The 17,880-nt window shown below is 27.2% G+C and overlaps 1 protein-coding gene across 1 annotated transcript in view; it reads left to right on the top strand.

Moving 5' to 3' along the window:
* LOC142331371 (persulfide dioxygenase ETHE1, mitochondrial) overlaps window positions 1-12,395 on the top strand; it is a 30,218-nt gene extending 17,823 nt beyond the window's left edge. The window contains exons 2-6 of the mRNA XM_075377233.1: window positions 2,693-2,837; window positions 3,746-3,931; window positions 6,047-6,229; window positions 9,405-9,521; window positions 12,233-12,395. Coding sequence (XP_075233348.1) covers window positions 2,693-2,837; window positions 3,746-3,931; window positions 6,047-6,229; window positions 9,405-9,521; window positions 12,233-12,276 — 675 coding nt within the window. The 3' untranslated portion in view covers window positions 12,277-12,395. The remainder of the gene's footprint in view (window positions 1-2,692; window positions 2,838-3,745; window positions 3,932-6,046; window positions 6,230-9,404; window positions 9,522-12,232) is intronic.
* The last annotated feature ends 5,485 nt before the right edge of the window (window positions 12,396-17,880 follow it).

The raw sequence follows: 17,880 nt of genomic DNA, 5'->3' as shown, positions 1-17,880 counted from the left end.
CCGAAATGAATAGCAGGAATATAATAAAAATGATTAAAGATTTGAGACAATGACTACTAAGAATTTGAATTACAGTCAAATCTGCCAGGGTTTGAGCAGACAAGCAACAAGCTCATGAAGAGAGGGCAAATAAATGACTACAGCAAAGTTATTACTGAGGAAGACGAAAATAAAGAGGCAAATAAGATGCATAGCATAATGTTCCAGGAAGCTGAAGGTCAGCTCAACTACATGGAAGGTTAAAAAGACAGATAAGCCTATACATCACCATTATGCAAAATCATGATGTTATAGAAACTACAAAGTTCAATTATGCATAAAAAACCATTGCATTAACAAAAAAAATAATACATTAATCAGTAATATATAATACAATGTTTTCATTTTTTTCTTCCTAGTTTTAATACATGTACTATTTAATAAAAAAAAGAATTTTGTTACCAGTTAATAATTAATGAACTTGGAATTTATTTTTAGCAGGTAATAAAATCTTACAAATTTTATCATAATACTGTAGTGTGTGTTTTTACACTGCAGTAATTAGTATTAGTAATTTCAAAAAAAATTATTATCATTAAACTTTGGTTTTTGGATTAATCACAATTCTGGCTATAATTTTATTTATTCATGATTATCTTCCTGGTTATTATTGTCTAATTGTTATTGATTCCATGTTGTTATTGAGTTAGAAGTATGAATAAATTATGGTATTATAGAAGTACAAATTTGCTCTTAACGACTGAAAGTTAATTCATTTAAATTAAATTTTTTAAGGCAAATTTGTTATAATACTGATTTTTATATATCTACTAAATAAAAAAAAAAATAAAATAAACAAATAAATAAATTAGTAATTTGATAATAAAACCCAAAAAAAACTGAAATAAACTGATCTCAATTTAGATTTTGATTAATTGGATTTTTCTATTTAATTAATTAAAAATATAAAGATATCTTTTAATATATAAAAATATTCCTTAATATCTCAATTAAAGTTTTCTTTCCAGATTAATAACGTCTAATAGTACTAGAAATATAAAAAAATAACTGATTTTTCTCAATACTTCCCTAAGCATATTGTTCGAAGCAAGTGCAGTGTCTATAAAATAATAGTTGGGTTTTTAATGGTTATAGCTTTGGAACAAAGCATAGTAGAGATGAACTGAATGTTAAATAAAATAGAAACCTACTGAACTGAACAAATAAGAAACTTTGTGTTTTCCTTTCATTTAACATGCAGTTCATCTCTACAATGCTTTGTTCTGAAGCTTATAATCATTTAAAATTCCACTATTATTTTATGGACACACTTATTTTACTGAACTTCAACTTTTTAAGAATCATATTATTCCTCTGTACTCTTAAATTATAATATAAATTCTATTAAATAAACCACATAGTACATACAGGATTCTGCATTCTCAGTCTTGGTTGACTGAAAGTATTTTTATGAAAAATTAAGATAAGATATATTTTATCTCAATATTCTGTATTAGCTAGTTTATTTAATCAAATTTAAATATTTATAATAATGGAATTTTGACTCAAGTTGAGACCTCCAAAGAATATTTATTTATTTTTTTATTATTATTTTTGTTAATCTCTTCTCTTATTTTAATAGCATTTATTACCATACCACAAAAGAGATACAGAAAATAACAGTGTTTAAGTTTCCTTGTAGCAGAGGCCAATGTATGCAAAATGCTAGCACATAGGCTTTCCAGTCCCTGTGCCAACGTATGTGCCTATACATTTACTAACTTTTTTCAGATGTTGATTTTTTCTAATTTCCATTTATCTATTTTCTTTACTTCTTTAATCTTTTCAATTCTACTTTTATTTACGCTCTAAGTATGTAATTTATATTTGTGTCTACAATCAATTGATTATCGTTCATCTGCTTTCAACTGGTCATCTGAACACTGATTCTTTACTTCTGCATTGTTTATAGTTATATGTTTCTGGTTTAGTTATAAAAAATGAAGATTATTGTGTCTGATGGTAATTTGAAACATTCTAACCATTTACCTTAAGGTTTAATGATACCATAAAACTCATTATGACATTATCATCAATTATTGTTAAGAGATAGTTTTTATATTATAACTTATGCATTGCTTCCATTATTTGCAGTCTGAAGAAAAAAATGAGCATCCTGCTTTTAAATTTGAATATTTCTAGCTAAATTTACTAAAGATAAATTTCTAAAAATAAAGATAATTGATGAACAATTAAACTTGTTAAGGTCAGTTTGCTTTATATGAAAAAGGATAAGACTCCATATAACATGAAGTAAGCTCAGATAATTTAAAATTTGGAGTAACTTTTATTTTCTCAAAAAATAAAATTCATTACATCTTAAAGTTAGTGGATGGGGGTTAAGAAAAACAATTTTTAATTTTTCTTTGAAATCTTATTTTTTTATCCTTTTTTCCATCCAATGAATTTTTTTAACAGAATATTTTCAACAGAATGTATTTCTTGCAAATTGTATAATTAATGTTTTTAAATTGTATGTGTACAGTTGTCTAGTGAGTATAGTGGATGATATCAGATGTGATGTCAAGAGTAGAATCTTTTCATGTATGTCTGATAATAATACAGGAACAAGTCAATGTTATTACAGAGAAATTTGTTATTGTTTCTATATTTATTATTGTATTTTTTTTTAAAGTTTATTTTAATGTTTTAGTTATTTGACACTGGGAGCAGCACTTACAGTTACCTCTTAGCAGATCTCAATAGTAAAGAAGCTATTATTATCGATCCAGTATTGGAATGTGCCAGTAGAGATGCTAATTTAATTAAAGAACTTGGGCTTGATTTGAAATATGCCAGTAAGTTTTTTAACTGTAGTTATTTTCTTAACGGTCTTTTGAATATGAAATTTTTTTATATGAAGATTAGGTTCAGTTGTGCTATAGTTTTAGGATGGATGATCCAAGGATAGTGGAAATAGTTTTATTAGCAAGATGCAATTCTTACATTTTGAAAATACGGTCATTTGTAAATTTTTGTAATGTAGTGGGTGTAAACATTTTTTATCTTTGGGATGGCAAGGTTTTACATGTGAAAAACTATTTGTACCTGGAATCTTTCATGTGAAAGGCAGATATGTTGTTACTCAGCATCAGGATTGAGTTATAGTGAATGTAATAAAGACTTCGACAATATTGTATATTTTTGTATATATTTGGTTTATGCAACAATTGATGAAAACATTTAAATGAAAATTATGCAGCTATCTATAATATTCTGAGTGATATTTATACATCCTCTTATACGTCATATTTTATTACATACTGGATGACACTGGTATCAATTTAAGATGCGTGGAACATTTATTACACAGTATTGTCCAGCCTTATCAACACAACTTCTATTCACATCAGCATATGGTTTTATGAAAACTATAATTATATTAATAAAAAAAAATTAGTTATAGACAATTTTTTATGTTTAATTTTTTTAGAACTAAATTATTTGTTAATACTTCATCTTTACTATCCTATCATTTCAAATACATTCATTAGTGGATGATTTCTTCCATTAACTGGTGTGCCGTGTTACGTTAAATGCAAAAGGGTGAAGCTTTTGCATTTAAAATTTTCCAGGTGTGAAAATATGACACTTCAATTTTTAGTGTATGAAATTGGTTGAAAACTACACTCTGACTATTATATGTTATGTTATATACAATTAGGCTTTATTAATTAGAATAGTTGTCCTTATGACTTTGTTGCAGTTAATACTCATATGCATGCAGATCATATAACTGGAAGTGGTGTACTAAAGAAAATGTTTCTTAATTGTAAAAGTGTTATTTCTAAAGCCAGTGGTGCGAGGGCTGATATTTATTTATGTCCTGGTGATATTATTGAATTTGGTTCACAAAAACTTAGTGTTCGTCCGACACCTGGTCACACAAGTGGTAATTATTTTAGCTTCTATCTTATTCTGATAGAAAGAATTTTATATTAAATAATTATGGATAAACCATAACAGGCTATTGTAATTGATATTCATCAGAGAATATTAAAAAAGTAAGCTTAACTTATTAAATAAGTTAAGCCCTTATGAACTAACCATCCACAGTTTTTTTTACTACATTTCAACTGTTATACTTAATTCTTTCTTTTTTTTAACATTACATATTAACTTTTACATTTGCATTTGTATTCATTTACAGATATTTTTGTATTGCTTCTTCAAAATTTTACTTTACATCTCTAATTTGATTTTATCCCTATTTTTTTCTAAAACTAAATTTTTAAATTATGGCTCCTATGCATGCATATTCTTGGTTAGATTTATCTTACAACATTGTTATTAAAGATATTATCTAGTGTGTTCCAATTAACAAGCTGATGGTTTCATTAACCATCAGTTTAACAAAATCATTTGTATATAATTTTTGTTTATAAAAATATAATAAAAATCTTTTATGAATGTACCCAAATAATAAGCTTAATATAAACTTACCAATTTATAAAAAGTATTTTTGAATTCATGGAATCAATCAAGTCATGGATTCATGATGGATTCAATTCATGATAATTGTCTATTTTTACACCTAATGAAAATAATACTTTATGTTTTAGTAATTTTTTTTAATAACTGATGATGAACCCATGAATTCAAAAAACTTTTTATAAAAAATAGTGTAAATGTTTATAAAGTTTGCTATACATGTATGTTAATTGGTGATTTTTGTTAATTTTAATTTTATTATTTATTTATTTAAAATGTTTTTCATCTTTCATTTGTTTTATTGCTTTTTTAGTTTTATTTTGTACTTCTGAAGGATAAAGGATAAATTTTTACTTGTTAATTTTCTCTTTTATTTAGTAATCTACCTTTTTTTAATCCACCCCTTTTTTTGTTGCATTTGCTACATGTTTTACTTGAAAAATGGATTTTTCTTCTCTTATTACTACTATTTTTCTGCTTTTCTGGTAAATTACATACATTTTTCCATAATTTACTTGTAGGTATAGCATTTTGCTACTTCTGATTTTGTGCAAAATAAGTTATCTGGTTATTTACTCAATTGAAAAAGGAATAAAAAATTCTAATTGGTCATTGGGTGTCTATCTTTATATCTTTTTGAATTTTTGGCTTAATGTGTGAGTATAGTTTTTTAAGAATATTAAAAAGGGTGTTTGCAATCCTTTTCATGCAGGAGAAAGTTTGAGCTTTATAAGGTCGAGTCATATTTTAACATTAATAGTTCCTTTAGACTGTCATCTGCTCATAAGTAGTGGGTTCTAATTATTAATGCTTCCTGGTCACTGTTCAAAGAATGTAACAAGGTACAGATTCACTAATTGCACAAAAGAGGGGAGGTGCTTCTTGCTACCTGCCCCAAATTAAATGCAGTAAGTATTGTGCCACATTAAAATATTATATAATTCTGAAACTCCTCTCTTGTTCTTTGAACAATGAAACTAAGTTTACTGATCTTCCAGTCTTCTTACTGTGACATTGCAGTCTTCCATTAATATAAAAATTTGATTAGTTTATTCTTCATAAATTATTTCTCTTTCATCATTTTCTGTCAAAAAGGTCATTTAAATCTGCATTTTGTAGTTTCGGCTTTAAATTGTTTCTCCCTATGGATTATTACAATTTGTTTAATTAATAATAAAAATGTTTATTTTCTATAGTTTATATTTTTTCATATAGTTATATTAGCAGAGTTTTATTGTTTTCTTCTTTATATTTTCCATTTTTTCTATGTTATTTTTATTCACAATAAATATGTAATAATATGTATTTATTTTTACATACACTGCTAATATGAATAAAACACAGTGTATATAAATGAAATGTAAGGGATCCTTAACTGATTAGAAACTACATAACACTGTCATACGTTTATATAAAAAGATATATAACTTGCAAATGGAGTCATTCTAATTGCCCATAAATCTATTTTAATAATAATTATTAAGTCAGAATTTTCAAAATAAAGTTTGTTTAGTTTTAATAATTTGAATATATTTTTTATGGTGATGATTAAAAATGAAAAATTTCTTTGTTAAAGGCTGTGTTACATATGTAAGTGAATATAAAGGACTTGCTTTCACTGGAGACACTCTATTAATCAGAGGATGTGGTAGGACTGATTTTCAAGAAGGTGATCCAGGCACCCTTTATGATTCAGTTCAGAATCAGATATTCTCACTACCAGATGACTTTAAATTATATCCAGCTCATGATTATAAAGGTAAATGTTAGGTTTTCTATCTATATATCTTAACACCTCTAAAGTTTAGCAATTTTCAGCATCACAAATTTTTGTTAATTTTTTTAAAGTTAATTTAAGGGAAGAACAATTTTTATTTTCTGCTACTCAAATTTTCCATTAAAATAAATTTCAAAAAATTTATAATATTAATGTAATTTATTAATATGAAATACAGATTATTACATAACTGGGAAGTAAGATAGTTTCTTATCAGATTATAATATTATTTTTAATTAAAATGTTAAATAAAAATATTATTTGTGTGATAGCATTAGTAAAAATTGAAAATAATAAAGAGGAATAAGTTAGTGGAATGATAAAAGCTGACATAGATATTCTTTTTTACGTACTCTCACTTTCTGAAATGAATCCATAAATTCAATGAATCATAGCACCACACAGCACCAGGTATCTTAGAGGAGAGGAAATTATGCCGGTCAGGTATGGTATCTTTTCATATGCTACCAATTTCCATTGTGCTAATGACCATAGCTGCTGATGCCCAATCTTTCATTGAATAAATGCAAAAGTTTGTGGATCTGTCTGTTTGTTTATTTGCAAATTCATTGTTTGAAAAAGTCACACAATGCGGTGGGTACTGCCATCTTGTAATTTCATGCCCCTACTACTAACATCTCAAAACTTGACCCATGCCCTCTCATTTTCATCATTCACCATTTTTATAGAGTTGAGTATGTCTGCTGTCTCAATAATGTATAGTATGTAAACAACTTGCAATGTTTGAATTTTTAACAGTGGAAAAACTGAAAGCTGGTTTTATTCATTCTTGTTTAAAAGCTGATTTTTTTAAAAATAATTTTCTGTGTAAGCTCAAAGTTTGATGGGAAAATGAAATGGAAATCTTGTAGCGTATGAAAAATGCCATGTCTAACCTGGATTTGAACCTGAGACCTCCAGATAAAAAGCTGGGATGCTACCACTCTGCCATTGAGACTGGCAGTGTTTATGGTGATGAGACTAAGCACTGTAAGTGGGTACGCAATCAAATTTTGAGTATCAGAAGCTGATGCAGCATATTTGAAAATGAACCCTACAGTGGTTGATCAGTTTCTTTGACTGATATTAAGCACCAAAAGAAGGTGGATGAATTGATTCAAAGTGATTGTTGTTTCACACAATTACATAAGAGACTATTTTTTTTAGTTATCACAAATATAGAGTATTGAACTTAGGATTTTCAATTAATGGCATTTTAACATTTTTCTCAGTCAATTTTTGTTCTCTATTGCCTAAAAAATTAAATGAAAAGAAACTTTTTTAGCTTGATAATGTTTTGTAACATTTTGATTTTGGAAAATGTTTACAAAAAACAGTTAAAATACTATTATTATCAGTCATGTCCCTGACTTATTGATTACTAAAAGTTAGTAACTTGAACATATGTAACAATGATTATAGCTGTACTACTTTCTTGCTTATTATTACAAACTTTAGGCAATTTTTAGTGGACTATCTTTAAATCTGTTTACTATCTACAAACTATTGCCTGATTCTTTTAACATATAAATTATATAATTCATTTCTTTAAGGCTTATGAAGATGTTTTTGTTATACATCTGTACACATCTCTAGCTAGCTAGATTTCAATGAAACTTTAATCATTTACTTGCTGTTAGTGGGTGTGCTGTTGTGAAGTAACCAAGTAAGATTATAAATGAACATCTATTGCATCAGAATATTATTTGTCATAAAATTTAGTAAGGTTTTTATTTTCTTAATAGGTAGCATTACTTTCGTATGATAATATATTAACATAGTTTGTAATATTTACAACTTTGTGCCTAAAAAAAATTGAGTCAACTATCTAAGTTTCAGAATTTTAAAGTCAGGACTTATATGAAACTCTAAAAACAAAAGAAATGTGTGAGGTTTACATTTATAAAGATATATGTTATTAAAATTTTGCTTTTACTTAATTAACCTTCATCTGTTGTGATTGGTTGAGTGTGCCTGCAAGGTGTAGAAGATGATTTTTTAAGCCATTCCCTTGTTTGTGATGTACAGATTGCTATTACTGCTTTATCATGTTTCAATTCCTGTGTGAATTTCTATCGGGTTCCAAGCCATGTTGGGATCTTTACCTATGAACAGGGAGATAACAGCGCTAAAGAAACTTACAGCCTGTTTTTACTCAGCATGTAGTAGAACTCCGATCTTTCTAAAAAAAGTGCTTTAAGATGAACGTAAAATGATTGGAATGCTACTATTGACAATAGATCTAATACATAAAATTGCTACTTGTTGCCATGAAATTTATTTAGTGGAAATAGTTGGCAACAGAAAGTTATCTGCTGTTTATGTCTTGGGTCATTTAAGGGAATCCATGATTATTTAATATCTTTAAGTTGTTCTTATATGGTGAATGTAATTGCCATCTAGCATTATATTATTCTTGATTATTTATATTATGTGCTCTTAAGTGGGAAATTTAAACTGGTATTTTATGTAAAATCTTGGGAAATTTTATTACTATCCTTTCAGAATTTTGCTGTTTTTGTTTGCTATTTATTATTGAGCGTGTTATAGTATACTGTTGTAGTGTAACTGTTGTTGTTGTTGTTGTTGTTGCTTGTTTCATCATTTGTCATACAGTATTCTTCATCTTTTACAATCTTATGTGTATTCATTTTTTTTTATAGAAAGGATAAGTCCTTTTATATTTTCTGTTACTTATGATGCTGCTGGGCATGATATCTTGTTTGATAGTTATTTTATTATTGTTATGTGCAATGGGATCCTTTTACATCTTTATGTGAGATTTTATTTTATTGCTTTGCTTGTTTTAATATTTTTAGTTTTTTTATTCAATATTATTTGATGTATTGTTGTACCACATGAAGCCTCTACCCAATAATGTCTCAAATATGACAGTCATGATTAATTAAATTGTTGTTATAGTAAATATATTTATATGATAATAATAATTTTGTTGGTTTTGTCAGAGTGATAATAACTCCGTCTTTCATTCTGAAGGTTCTAAGTTTAAATTCTAATCATGCTATACAGTTTCTCTGTGCTCTGTCACATTAGCATTTATGAGTTTCTGGGTTATGTAGTGAGTAATTATTAAAAAAATAGATATTTTGTTGATTATGATGTTATTGTTGTTATTGTTATTGTTTTGTTGTTTTAGGTCAAACAGTAACAACAGTTTGGGAAGAAAAGAGATATAATCCTAGATTGACTAAAAATCGTCAAGAATTCATATATCTAATGAATAACCTAAATTTGCCATATCCAAAGAAAATTGGTTAGTATATAAAACATATTATATATATATTTCTCCATTTTATACTCTTTTTGAACTTTTTTTAGGCATCAGAACTTCTTGATTAATACTTAAGTTGGTGCCTTTTGCCTTTGTTTGTATTAGCCTATTGATCTATATAGTTACTATGATTGTTATCAGTGAAACGTGAATTTTCACTTTTAAAGGATAACAGTCCTATATGAATTGAGTTATTGATGATTAGACTTTTATCTGTGTCTAGATATCTTTTTTTGATTTTGTTCTATTACTTTTTCTGAATAGTATAGCAGACTTTTTTCAAATCTGAAACGATATTGATTTATATGGTGTTAACCATTGTGGTTGTATTTTAGTCAATTGATTATTTTCTAAGCAGGTGTTATATTTTTATTTTTTTCTGTTATATTAATGCGACTGATTTGACTGAAAAATTATTTGGCCAAATGATTAGTCAGAAGTTGTAATAAATGTTACCATAAAGAATTCTTCACTGATATTTTTGGTCTTTGGCTTGAACACATACTTCACTACATTACAGCAAGAGGAATTTATTTATAGAATTATCATTTAATTTTATTACTAAATAGACTATTCTATGTCATTGGCATTCTGAAATAACTCTAAATACTTTCCATATGCATGATAAGTGCCATAATTAATGATTACAGGTGATTTAACATGAGTCATTAATCATTCTCAAAAATAACTTACTTATTCTTAAGAATTGACACATCTTAAGCCAAGCTTATTTAAGAGTGGATAAGGAAAGAAGAGGTTTCCCATTGCCTTTTCTCTGAGCCAGGCTTAAGGTTGCATATCAGTACGCAAAATTCATCAAAATGCAAGCGATATTCAGACATTGATATCTACATTATTAAAACAGATTAATCTCCAATCCTTCCTTTTGTTCATTGTTGTAAAAGAAATCTAGGAACCCACAAGATACAAAGAAGTTTAGGAAGTATTGTTATTAACCCAACTAGCGGGTTGATAGCAGCATGGCATTACAGTAATTATGTAACAAAGAAATGAGTTTAAGGAGATGAATCTGAGAGCTTTGAAAGTGTGAATAACCACTTATCCTGAAATTGTACCATCCGTCTTCTTAAGCTATTCATTATTTACAATAGTCAGCTGACCATACATTCTCCTCGATAAACTCTACAAAGCTGATGATATATTTCAATTACTTAAACATTTTCTGAGTAACAGGAATTTTTTTTTTTGGAATCTTATTACTTGGCATATTTTACAGCTGGTGAGATTTTCAATCACAACATACATTTTAGACATTGATAAATACATTTTAGACATTTAGACATTGTAAATGACAATGTCTGTTTGCACACTGCTTAGTGTACTTAAACTTTGCGGCAATAACACATATGGGATGTGTTCACCCTGGTTTTGTTACTTAGTTACCATCCCTTCATGAACATAAACAAATGACTTGTATTCTAGCACTTTGACTGTGACTTGTGTGGAAGGGTTGTACAAATAACAGCAGAAAAATTTCATGACAATTGAATCCAATCTTTAATACAGTTGAAAGCTTGAAAAGAATTTCAGTTGTTGGTAGAAAATAATTCAGAAAATTTGCAAAATTTCTAGTTTGAAGTAGTTTAACTTCTGGTACTTTAATAAATAAATGTATTTATTTATGTAGGCTATCAAGAAAGTAACTTACTTTCTTGATAGCCTACCTATAATTATACTGGCATTACTTATAAATAGAATGTGACAGGACGTGTCATTGAAAAGTGGAGCTGTGTATATAAAACAAAATTACATACACTAGCACCTAAAACATAAGACAATAGCACCAAATGACCTTCAGCAGATAGACTGAAGGGGAGTCATGCTGGGAAAAGAATGCAATAATTTTGGAACTGTTCCAAAAAAAATAATCCAGTTAAATTTTATCATATTCTTGATCTAAAAAAAAGGATCAGAATGCAATTCCATACTCCAGCCTCTTATAAACATAATCTGTACCAGTCTGTAAAAATATATATCTGCCATTTAATTAGAAAGATACAGCAGGAAGGGATAAATGTGCAGGTTCTGTAATAAGTGGGAGGGATAAAAACATTTCCTGACGCACTTGCTTTCCATTCCTTCTGATTGTCATTTATTTGGAATTTTAAAGTTACATCTCAAAGAAATCCTCTTTCTTGATGATGAAGTATTAAAATAATAAAAAGCTTTTAACAGGAATTCGGTGAAAACTTCTACTGACAGACATTTGATAAACTTATTTTGCCCCTGGGGACAAATCCGTATCTAATTTCAGATTGTTTAAAACAGTAAAAAAAGTATGTAGATCTCATTTTTTCCTTTGATTTTTGAATTTGATTAAATGTTCTAAATCAATCTCTAATAATTATATAGTTAGTTTATGTAATTATAGGCTATAACTGTTGACTATAGGCTATGTAATTTTGCCATTTAAGGTTTTTAATGGTTTTTAATTTTTTTATTTTATGTTAGCCTTCATGATTTTATACTCTATATGAATGCATGAATTTTTGTAAGCTTACTTGAATTAAATAGAGGAAACAAATTAATTAATCACTTTGTGAGTATGTGTGTGTGTGTGCCCACTGACATGTACATGCATGCATGTATGTATGTATGTGTATACTTGCACGCAAGTGTGGTTTTAAAGAGTTAGCGTGTTACATTTCAAGATAGACTATAATATTTTTCAGATATTGCTGTACCTGCTAATAAGGTTTGTGGAATACAAGATTAGATAAATTAATAAAGAATGGAGGTTTTGTAATGAAAAGAAGGGTATATATTTGCTTTATTTTCATATATATTTTATGTATAAATAAATTAAAAATTAAATAAAATTGTGTTAATCATTGAGTTATTTATAAAATCTTCCTTTAATAAATAAATTTAATTTTGGAAAATTTAACTGGGCATATGTCCAAAACAATTTCTCATTGTATTAAAAAAGAAAAAAGACATTCTTCCTCTAGAAAATAAAACAGAGCATCTTTTTTCGTACTTATAAGATTTTGTCATCTTTCATCAGTTGTAGATTTTGTACAATATATTGTTGTATGTTGATATTACAAAGAGTTATAAAAAAATTAAATTTGATTATAGCTTGATTGAATTCTTGCTGTGTTGAAACTTATGATTGAGGTATGTGTATTAAATTTCTTATAAGTTATCTGATAGATTAAGGATATTTAATTAAAATCTTTCTCTTTGTTAGGTAGTACTGTACAATGATAAATAAGAGAGTCAACTAATAGGATTAAAATACTTTTTACATTTTGATTGTGATTAAACAAAGCTGTAATTAATCTTAAATATTGAGCTTTTAATTTTGAATACATTTGTAAAATTTAGAGATTTATTGGATGAATTTAGTAGAGAACTTTTTGTTTTAAAACTTATCATCAGTTCGCTACACATTATTTTGAGTATACACTGTAAGTCATTGCTTTGATAAGTTTATGAAAACTTGCGTATGACTAAAAACCAATCTATCATTGGAAAAATTACATTTTATTTTGTCTTTCTTTAATACCCAATCTTTCTCTTCTCCTTTCCATTGCAATAGTCAGGATGGGAGATAGTTTATGAAGAAAATCATCTTTGTAGTAATGTTGCTTGCTTTTTTAAAAAATAAGATTAGCTGACGGGTGAATTATTTCTTGATTTTATGCATTTTTATCGTGGACAATGAATAAGTGAATTGAGACTGGTTTTTTTATTTATATCCTATGGATCAAATTATTGAACAAAATTAATAGTTTCAAAATCAGGTGATTTTAGAAGTTGAGAATTCTAAGGTTCTTGTCCTTGTAAAGGCAGTTGCTTTTATATGAATATGAATGCTAGACTGTGTATACCTGTGTTCTTTGGTGGTTGGATTTCAATTAACCACACATTTCAGGAGTGGTTCGCCTGAGTCTGTTCAAGACTACTCATTTACTGATACATTACACTTGCATGCCAAACTGTGCACAGATCCCTTGGCATCTCTGCAGACTACTGTTGACATCATGTCACTGTGCTGTTACTTTGTAATGTGGTAAATAAATAAAATATGCAAACTTTTATGAAAAATAAAATAGAGTATGTTTATAAAACAGACTGTTGTTTACAGTAATTAAACTAATATTCTGTCTGAAAGTGTAAAACTATTTTTATTGCTTAAAAATTACTAATATTTTCTTAGTGAATTTTGTATAATTTTATGTCTCTTAATCCATTCACATCCATTATAAAAAAATTACAGAAATGTATTAATTTTTATAGTTTTAACTTAACTTCAACAGAATCTATGAATGTTTGGGAAAAAATCTTTAACTTTTACAGACTGTGGTTTTTTCCCCAATGTAAAAAAAAATGTTTAAAGTGGGAAAATAAAACTGATACAGCTGTAACCATTTCAAAATCAGTAGTTTACATCAAAAGCAGCAAACATTAGTAATTTTGAGTAAATCGATATTTCTAAACTTTTGTTAGTAAGGAATCCAAATTATTTTGGTTTCAAAAAAATGAAAAATAAGAATATAACTTCAAATATATTAGAATCAGGTAAAGTATTTCTGTAACTGCATATTTAAATAAGTCTCTTTAGATCTACAGAAAAAATATTGTGTATTATGCTTACCTTTTTCTCCTTTATATATTTTTTCCCATCAAGACATTAAATGATAATGTTAAATAATAAAAAGATTTCACCATGTAAATAACTTAGTGAAATAATTTACATACTAGTGTAAATTATATGAATAAAAATTAAATGAGGCAGGAAATAGTGTGTAGGTTGTGTTTATTATTTTACCCAACTTTTGATAAAAAAATTAAATAAAATTATCTCTATTGGTGTTGAATAAATAACATTGTTGATCACACTGAAGCATATTAAATGAAAATTTATTGAGAAACAATATTAGAAATATTATTAAGAAAAAAAGGAATTTTTACACTTTTTTCAAATTTAACTCCAAGAAAATAATAACAGTGATTAAATAATTTTAACTCTGTATTACAGTAAAGATAACATTATGTATAATTATCTCAAAAGTAAACCACATGTGAAAATAATAATTCCTTAGCTTATTTTTACTGATTTTAAGACGGAGCTTAATTTTGTTACCTAACATCAGTAGCCTGTGTCATGTTGCTTTTATTTCAAACAAAACTAATGAAAGTAGAGAACATGAACCTATGAACAGTTTTGCCAAAGAAAGAGTTGATTAAGGAAAACAGTATATATTCTTAAGTAGCAATTAAACAAATGATTGCAAAAATGAAAAAGAAATAAAAACCAGAATTGCAGTGGCTAAGGAAGTTTGTAATAGAAAAAAACTTGTTATTTAGGTAAAATTGAAGAAGTGTCAAGTGAAGAATACATTTAAAGTGCATTTTGTACGATTATAAAGTGTGGGTACTACGGAAAAGGGCAAAGAAAGGCTAGAGGCATTTTTATATGTGGGCATAAAAGAGACTGGATAAAATTAAGTGAACATCTTTTTTTTCTTATAGCCTGAGAAAGACAAGATATAGAATACCGCACTGTTTCAAGTAATGAAAACCTTCATAAGATTTAGATGAAAAGCTATAGAAGATAGACATTAAAAAGTTTAAACAACATTTGAAAAAAAATTGAAAATGCAAACAAAAATAACAATTTTTTTTAACATAACAATAATGAAGCAGATTCATTCAAATATGATCATACCATGTATTGGATAAATTAGACTACAAGAAAATAATGTAGAGTTGTAAAGGGATGCAAACTAAGGAGAAGATTTTTTTTTATAGCTAATGAATTTAAAAAAAAATCATTTCTGAAAAAAAATAAAATCATTTGTCACATATCCATAAAAAAATATTCATTATATAGTCAGAAAAAAGTAAAGGCTTTAAGACGAATAAACAAATTACATGTATGAATTGCTGATGTAAGTGGTGGGAGAGAACCGTACAAAAATTAGAAGTACAGAAATAGAAAATATTTAAAAATTTGTGTAAACTGGCTTTAAGAATTTGAAAATTTGTTAGTTTCAACCAAAAAATTAATAATAATAAATGAGAAAAGCTTAATTAGAACTTTGCAGAACTTGAAAGCCAACTTGGCTGGGAAAAATCATAAGATGGAAGAATTGATTAAATAGCACTAGAAGGTGCAGAGAAGAGAGATTGAAAAAGAGTAACAACTATAGGTGGAATAAAAGGGAACGGGGGCTAACAGGAATTTAGAAGTTTAGCAAGGAGTAGAAGAGAATAGAAAATGGAATCGAGCTAGGGACTTGTCTCAGGTCAGACAGCCATATGATAATAATGAAATTAATTTTAAACCTCCGGTAAACATATGCAAAATTTCTAAAAGTAATCATCTGTATCTAAGGTAAAAAAAAAGAAGGTTAATGGATTGCAGTGTAGAGAATCATGAATTGTTAAATTTGGATCACTTTTAGTTGAATTTAAAGAAATGAATACCATTAATTGTTCATTCTAGGTCTAGTCTAATAGTCGCATCAATTTTACTTTCAATGTTTTTTTGTTTAACTTGGGATTGAGTTAGTTTTTTTTTACCTTGAGAAATAATTGTTTGATAACTATAATCGCACAATCTGAATTTATAATGATAATTTTTTCAGTTTCTATTAAATATAATAGTATCAATTGCTGTTATAGAAATTTAACTCATTTAATTAAAGTCTACATGAATAATCATATCTGAACATTCAAAACTGTAATTTTATGAGTATTTTTAAAAGATAATTGAAAAGTATAAGTAATTGTTTGTGCCCTATCTTTTGTTTTGTTTTAAAGTATAAACAGTTCATTTATTTGTAGTTCAATTTAAAATATTAATGCTGTTTTTTAATATGTGAAGTAAAATGTTGTATTTTATATTTATGTTGAGATATTCTGCATCAATTCCTGCAAATCAACCTAAGTTAAGTTTTTTTTATTCTTCAGGCTGCATATTTTTTATTTATTATTATTATTATTCTATTATATTATTAGATCTGTTGTTAATGAAGGGAGAATAAATAAATAATTTACATACCCGATTTTATCATTAATCATCTAACTCATAGCAGTAAAATGTGGTTTAATTTTTAATGACGATTATACGTGTAATTATATGTACAAGTATATATATATTTTCACAGTAGAATCTTGATAGTTTGACACATATGGGATTGGCTGTCTGTGTCGGGTTACTGAATTTTGAATAAAAAATCAAAATTCTAGAAAGCTCACTATATTTATTGATCTAACATCTTAAATTCACAATAACACAATATGCAACAGTAAAAAGAGAATTAAGTACAAAAATTAATTTAACGGAAAAAATAAAAATGTTGTAGAGGATTCAGTTATTGTTCTTGTTTACTGTTATTGTGGTTGCATGAAAAAAGTCAGTCTTTTTTTGTTTTTGTGGCTTTAAAGATGTCTTATGATTTTCTTGTATTCTTTTTAAAACAAGTACATCAGCAGCTAATGTATTTGTAGTCAGATGCTTACTAAAACAAGCCAAAAAGGCAGTCAAACAGGTCAAAAAGGCTAAAAAGTCAAAAAGGCCATTTGAACCTTGTATAGAATGATTTTAAATAGTAAGTTTTAATAATGGTTTTTAACGTTAATATAAAAATAAATGTATGGTATTTCTAATTTATTAGATCAAGTATGAATGACTTGCTTGTGGGTGACTTGTGTGCTTTTGTGTACAACTGAAGTATAAGGAAGCGTAGCCCTTATGCTATAATTTATAGGTGGTTATTGGCCTCTCTATAATTAATGCCTTCAAATACTTTGAAAACAAAAATTATTATTATAATAATAAAAAAATAAGTTTTAGCTGATCAATTTTGAAAGAAGTGTATATGTTAAAGCTTGGATCAGAAGACATTTTCAGGTATGTTTCTCCAAGACTTGGATCCTCTTTACATTAAAATAACAGAATAATTTTGTTAAAAATTTACAAATAAAAATCAAAATAATGTTATATTAAATTATATGCAATTTTTTTTGGAAAAAAAGTATGATGAACATAATTTGACAATACATTACACGTATTTTGTACTCACCTAAAATGTAATTCTTCTGGATTTTCTGCTGTAATTTTGTGTAGGTAGATCCCTCTTTAGATTTTAACAGTATTCGGTTAACATTTTTGGGTTCCATTTTTCCTGGTATCATGTTTCAATTGTAGATATCTCCTGATGAAAGTGTTCTCCATGTTCATCACTGATTGGTGCTGAGATTGTCAGGGAAAAAATCCAAATGTCAGTGTAAGAAATGGATTTTGAATGACAAGTTACACCAAGTAGTTATGAAGGAGTTCACTCACAAGTTCTCTGTAGTTATT

This window comes from Lycorma delicatula, chromosome 10 (genome assembly GCF_047948215.1).
Source record: "Lycorma delicatula isolate Av1 chromosome 10, ASM4794821v1, whole genome shotgun sequence".
Lineage (NCBI taxonomy): Eukaryota > Metazoa > Arthropoda > Insecta > Hemiptera > Fulgoridae > Lycorma > Lycorma delicatula.
This window is presented reverse-complemented; position numbering and strand designations above follow the sequence as displayed.